We start from the raw sequence: 6882 nt of genomic DNA, 5'->3' as shown, positions 1-6882 counted from the left end.
GAGGGGGCTGGAGAGACGGCTCAGTGGTCTAAAGCACCTACTTGGAACAAACTTGGCAAAGAACAGGGACCGTGGTTCGATCCCCCAGCACCACATGCCAGCCAGCCCTGCCCCCTGGCGGGCTGAGCTGGCCACACACACACACAGACACACTAAATAAATGTAAAAAGGGAAAAAAAAATTAAAACAAAAAAAAAGCTTAAAATCAGGAGTGAGACAAGGGTATCTACTATCACCACTCCTGATCAGTACAGTTCTCAAAACATTAACAAGAGCAGTTCGCCTGCTTCAGCAAATACAGGGACTGAGTTTCCTTTTGATCATCCCCAGTGCACAGGGCTGGCCTGTGTCTAGGGCACACTGAGACAGCGCTTGAGACTGGGCATGGTGGTACGCATCTGTGATCCCAGCGCCTGGGACGCTGAAAACAGGAGGATCTCAAGGAATCTGATCTGTGTAGTGAGACACTGTCGACCCTGTATATATTAAAAAAAAAAAAAATTGAAAAAAAATTGAAAAAAAATTGAAAAAAAAAAAAAGCCAAGAGCAATTAGGCAAGAAAAATAAATAGGCTTGTATCAAAAAAGAAGTCAAATTATTACTATTTGCAGATGACATGATCATCTATATAGAAGACCCTCAAATTTCACCAAAGTACTCTTAGAATTAAATAACCAAATTTAGCAATGCTTCAGGATACAAAATCTATACATAAAAATCAATACTATTCAATACTAATAATTAACTCATTGGGCTGGTGAGATGGCTCAGTGGTCTAAAGCACCTACTTAGAACAAGCTTAGTAAAGCACATGGACCGCGGTTCAATCCCCCAGCACCACATACCAGCCAGCCCCGCCCCCAGGCAGGCTGAGCTGGCCACAGACACACACACACACACACACACACACACACACATATACACACACACACAAATAAATAAAATAAATAAATTAAAAAAAAATAATTAACTCATTAAGAAAGAAATTAGGAAAAATATTCACAATAGCACCAATAAAAGTTACTTAGGAATTAACCTAACCAAAGAAGTGAAAGACCTCTACAATGAACACAGTGATACTCTGAAAAAGGAAACCAAAGAGAACATCCAAAAATAGAAAGATATCCCTTGTTCCTGGATAGGCAAAACCAGTATAGCCAAAATGGCCATACTTCCAAAATTGATTTATAGATTGAACACAATATCAGTCAAAATACAGTATTTTTCATAGAACTGAAGAAAACAATCCTAAAATTTATATACAAGCAAAAGAGACTCAGAATAGCAAAAGCAACCATAAGTAACAAGCAGGAGACATCGCAATCCTGGACTTCAAGTTATACTACAAAGCTTAATGCAGTTTAAAACAAACAAATATAGCATGGTAGGACAGGCCTGGTGTTGCATGCTTATAATCCTAGCACTTGGGAGACTGGAGTAGGAGGATCACTGTGAGTTTGAGGCTATCTTGGGATATATAGTGAATTTAAGGCAGTCTAAACTACATAGCGAATTTTCACTTAATTCAATGAGAAGAAAGAGGTGTACTAACAGTGTTTGGACAGAATATCCTGTCTGCATCTTGTACTATGGATAACCACTAAGAAGACAACAATGTACAGTGTATTGGCTATCAAAACGGTCCTATTAATCAGCTGTGAAACTGTCTCATGCCTATTTATTTCTCAATAAAAATAAACTACATAGCGAGATCTCATCTCAAAAAAAAAAAAAAAAAAAAAAAAAACCAGCATGGTGCTAGCACAAAAACTGATGAGTCAATGAAACAGAATAGAGAATGCAGAAACAACACTAAGAACATTCAATTTTCATCTCTGACAGGGACCAAAAAACATACAATAGAGGAAAGCTGTTGTCTTTAATAAATAAATGAGGGAAAAAATGGCCATGCACATGCAAAAGATTAAATCTAGACTGATATCTCTCAGAACACACTAAAATCAAAATGGATCAAATAACTAAATGTTAAAACAAACACTTTTACCTACTAGAATATAAAACAGATAAGACTCTTGAAGTCATAGGTACAGGCAAAGACTTTCTGAACAGAATCCCAGTTATGTAGAAACTATTACCAAGAATCAAAAAAATGGGATCATATTAAATTAAAAGGCTTCTCTGCACAGTAAAAGAAATAATCAATAGAGTAAGCAGATAACCTGCAGTGGGAAAAATTTGTGTTATTCCTCAGAGAGAAAACTAATATGTAGAATATATAGAGAACTCAAAGAGACCGCTCCCCCCCCAAACAAAAAAACGGGCATGTGGATTTTGTGCAGTCAAGACCTGCAAATAGGGGCCAGGGAGAGAGCCCAGTGGAGTAAGTACTAGCCTGGCAAGTGCAAGGTCCTGAGCTCAATCCCCGGTAGGGGGGGGGGGACCTGCAAATAAAAAGGAGTGCTGGCTTCCACAGGAGGAGCCGTGACAGGGCCAGTGGTATCACCTCAGCTGAGGTGACTGGTGGGATCTGCTGAGGATTCAAGATGACCAATAAAGAACCTCTTCCCAAAAAGTTTCAACTGAAACAGACTTCAGAGTGATGGCATGAGATGAGTTTATTCCAAGATGGAAACACTGTGAAGCATATGTTCAAGCTTTGGAGGGCTAATACACAGTCCTTACCTCATATGATGAGGAATCTGAAGAAAAGTTAAAACAACATCAGTGTTGAACACAGGGAAAACCTTTTAATGTGACTAGCAGCTAAGCAACAAGAGGGCATCACTTAAATCCAGCACCTCAAGCAAATCCAGAAGCTGAGTACTGCCCAACTGAGATCAACGATGGTAGACCTGGTGATCAATTTGTTTTTCCGAAAAATGAAAAGTGAACTGTAACAGAATTAAAGCAAGCCCAAAATGAATTAAGTGCCTGGAAATTTACACCTGGTAAGTATACAAATCACACAAGGCAAGATTTCTCTGACAGCCCCACCATAAAAAACCTGCAGTGGGATAGCCAAGCAGTCATCTTCACAACACCCAGGCTTTTGAGCAAAACAAAAAAGCCACAGGGAGGCAGCGCTTTCTCACATGCAAAGGGGACCGACAGATGGGGGGTGAGAAAAGAAAGCTACTACATACACCAACTCCACAAAAGGAATGTAAAATTATATACAGTACTACAAATGTGTAATAAAATTAAAGAAAAAGGCAAAAAGAGAGGGAGGGAAGGAGAGGGGGAGGGGGAAAGGACGCAGCGGGGGAGAGCGCTCAAACCAGCTACAACCCGCCAGAGCGCGACCTCCGGGCCGGTGGGCGGGGCAAGGCCAACTTCCGGCGAGTGTCGCTGCGCGCCCCCTGGGAGAGCTTCGCCTGGTCGGGCGCACTTCCGGCGCGCAGGCGCAGACGCAGGCGCAGGCGGCTGCTCCTCGGGATCCCCGGGCTACCTGGCCGCTGGGCGCAGGTCTGGGCTGGAGTTCTGCGTGTGGGCTTCACGGGAAGGCGCCCCCCAGCCTCGGCGCGGGGTGAGCGGCCGAGATGCGGCTGGGCCCCGGAGCTTTCGCCGCCAGTTGCGTGGCGATCGAGGTGCTCGGGGTCGCGATCTTCCTCCGGGGATTCTTTCCGGCTTCCGTCCGTTCCGCTTCCCCGACGGGGCGCCTCGCGGAGCCCGCGGCGCCCGAGCCCCTGGCTGGTATGGATCTCCCTGCCCGGTGTCTCAGGCCCCAACACCGCTTCCCACAAAGGAATCGGTCTGGGCACAGGCGCTGCCCGAGGGTCTCTCCCGTCACAGTCCTCACTCTTAAAAACCTGTTTCACTGTCCGGCCTTTTTGTTTTGTTTTTCCTCAGTGCTACAACTTGGTGGCCGCCGCCGCCGCCGCCCTCCCCGCCCTCGTCTTCCTCCTTCGTTATTACAAAGTTAACTCCTCTTAGCCAGGCTCGCGCTCTCCCGCTCCGATCCTCCAGTACCCTTTCCCGGTTTCCTGTGGAGACCTTTGGGTCATTTCCAATTCGAGGCGCCTTTTTTGCCCTGTAGGACACAACAAATAAAATCCTGCTGCGGAGCTCTTGCGTTTTCTGTCACTTCTTTCCTCCAAGACTCTCCCGCGGTGACGCTAAGGCCAGTGTGCGTGAGGGCTTGTCCTAGCTCTGCAGTCTCACGTTCTTCAGCTCTGGGCTAGTCCCACTCGGTGCCAGCCTTGGCTGTGCTGACACAGCTCATGAGCCCGCCCATTCCCGCACTGCGGGGCCTCTTTCACCTCAAGCTCCCTAAATGTATCTGGGGATCCCTTCAAGTAGGGGTGCCCTCATTGCCACACCACGGATCATTCACCCACTTCTTACTGGAACTGCCTATGCTTGTACTCTCCATGCCTTGCCCCACTGCCGGTAATGTCTCCCAAAAGCGAGCGCTGTGCGGTTGGTATACACAGATGGCTGTGTTGGAAAGCAGCCAGAAGATAGATTATGAAGGTGTTTGGATGCTAAGTAAAATTTAAGATTTTAAAGTAGAAATTTTAAACTCCCTTTTTCTTAAAATATAAATTTTAAATTCCCTTTTTTCTTTTTTCAAACACTTTTAGGAGCCAGTTCTAACTGGACCAAGTTGCCACTACCTCTGTTCAGTAAAACTGTTATTGTGCTGATAGATGCCTTGCGAGATGATTTTGTGTTTGGATCAAAAGGTGCAAGGTATATGCCTTTTACAACTTATCTCATGGGGAAAGGCCCATCTCACAGTTTTGTGGCTGAAGCAAAGCCACCCACAGTTACTATGCCTCGAATCAAGGTAAGTTTAGTTTGATGTTTTATGAATAATGGTTTTTCCTTCTTCAGAAGTTTAGAGGAATTCTCCAGGCTTCTAGTTGAAATTTCAGGGGGAGGTTTTTTTTTTGCTTGTTTTGTTTTGTTTTTTGAAACCAGGAATGGAACTCAGGACTTTGTACTTGGCAGTCAGGCAGTGTGCTACTGAGCAATATTCTCAACCCTGGGGTTTTAGTTTTAACTGTGTAGAAATTAGTTTGCAGCTATCAGTTATGCTAGGGTGATAGAATGCTGAGGGAGTCTTATAGACAGAACAGGATTGAGACTCATGATTTGTGCCTCTTGTCAAGTATCCAGGGCTTATGTTTTATGGAAAATAGAAAAGACTCAGCTAGATCATCCATTCCAGCATAACTCAGGAAACTACTCCATGCTTGAGTCAATGGGTTAGTTACAACCCTAGAAGGAACATAAATAAGGTCATCCAGTAAGTCTTTTGATTTTATACAGAAGGCAAACTCGGGTTAACTTGCCCACAATTATACTATATCACAAAAAGTGATCTGACTGTACTCTTAAGTCCTGCAGATGCATCATTAGTGTTGGCCACCATCTTCACTGCCTGGTCTAGCTGGAAACACAGATGTCTCCTATATCTCCTCCTGCCCAGGTCACGGCCAGCCTCTGTCTGACCACAGTGCTGCTGCTATCATATAGCCTGTGGTGGCCAGGTATGTTGGCCTCTATAATCGCAGTTACACAGGAAACTTAGGTGAGAGGATCCTAAGTTCAAATCTCACCAGAGTAACTTAGTGAGATCCCATCTCAAAAAAAGAAAATTAAGGGCTGGCCAGATAGTTCAGAGGCTTAAAGCACCTGCTTAGGCAGAGCACAGCAGCCAGGTATCCCCAGCATGCCCCATCCTCAGGGCATGCTGAGAGGGCAATTGAAACTGGACATGATGTTTCGCATCTGTAATCCCAGTGCTTGGGAGGCTGGAAACAGGAGAATCACTATGAATCTGATCTATGTAGTGAGACCCTGAAGACCTGTACTAAGAACAAAAAAAAAAAAAAAAAACAATTTTTAAAAAGGGATTGGTGATAGCTCAGTGTTAGAGTGCCTTGGGTTTGATTCACAGTACAGCAAAGCTGAACATCCTTCCATGGCTTAGCTTCTACCCATTTTGAACACAAGATTCCTGAAGCCCTGTGTAGCTCCGTTTATGCTCCTTCCCCTCATCTCTCTTCTACCTTTCCTGCACGCAGGCCATAGCTAGTACAGGTTCGTAGGGGCAGTATTCTTTTCTGCCTTGGGCCTGTGCAGCTGGCTGTTTTTCTCTCAAAAGCCCTGCCTCACATCTTTGACTCTTCAGCCTTCAGAACTCAGCTCAAATGGCTTCCAGAGGGTGCTACTCAAAATAAATGTCCAATAAGATGATCTTGGTTAAATATTTTATGCATCGACACAGTGCAGTATTTTAACAGCTTAAAGTATCAGTATATTCCTGATTTGTATTTTATTATTTTATTTATGTATTTTTAGATTGCACATTGTAAATAAATTATTTACAAACTTAAATAAATATAACAAAAATTGTCCAAAATAAAAATGAAGAATTTATAGATCAGTCATATAATAGTTCACTCTGTCAAAATCAAGATACTTATATTCATATAATTAGAATTCTCAAAGTAGAAAGAGGTAAGCAATAAATATTTAAAGATTTAAAACTTCTGAATTTAGTTGAACTTATAACACCACATTTCTAAGTAAAGTGAACCTTTTGCACAAGAAATTTGAATAAAGTCATACCCAGATACACAAAAATGAAATTGTCTAAAACTTATTATAAAGAAAAAAAATCATTAAAGCATATACATAAAAAAATTAGCTATGGAAGAACAAAATTAAATGGCATGTTATTCCACATTAGAAAGAAAAAAAAAAAGCCCAAGTGTGTAAGAAACAATACTAATTAAAGGACTGAAAGGAAAAAAACAGATCTTTCCTTTTTGAATTTTATACTTAGCAAACATAACTTTGAAAACTAAAAGTAGGGCTGGTGAGATGGCTCAGTGGTCTAAAGCACCTACTTAGAACAAGCTTAGCAAAGCACAGGGACCGCGGTTCAATCCCCCAGCACCACATGCCAGC

General features: G+C 42.9%; 1 protein-coding gene and 1 pseudogene across 5 annotated transcripts in view; both read left to right on the top strand.

The window, feature by feature from the left end:
• The first annotated feature begins 2504 nt into the window (after positions 1–2504).
• LOC101588148 lies at positions 2505–3491 on the top strand (annotated as a pseudogene).
• Pigg (phosphatidylinositol glycan anchor biosynthesis class G) overlaps positions 3355–6882 on the top strand; it is a 42325-nt gene continuing 38797 nt past the window's right edge. For 4 of the 5 annotated variants that reach the window (XM_023700552.1, XM_023700559.1, XM_012516653.2 and 1 more), the window contains exons 1-2: positions 3355–3654; positions 4545–4750. In XM_023700552.1, coding sequence (XP_023556320.1) covers positions 3501–3654; positions 4545–4750 — 360 coding nt within the window. In that variant the 5' untranslated portion in view covers positions 3355–3500. The remainder of the gene's footprint in view (positions 3655–4544; positions 4751–6882) is intronic. The other variant, XM_023700556.1, reaches the window with a different exon arrangement.

The sequence above is a fragment of the Octodon degus genome, unplaced genomic scaffold (assembly GCF_000260255.1).
Source record: "Octodon degus isolate 3935 unplaced genomic scaffold, OctDeg1.0 scaffold00006, whole genome shotgun sequence".
NCBI lineage: Eukaryota > Metazoa > Chordata > Mammalia > Rodentia > Octodontidae > Octodon > Octodon degus.
The sequence above is the reverse complement of the archived record's forward strand: the minus strand, read 5'-3'. Positions and strand labels throughout refer to the sequence as shown.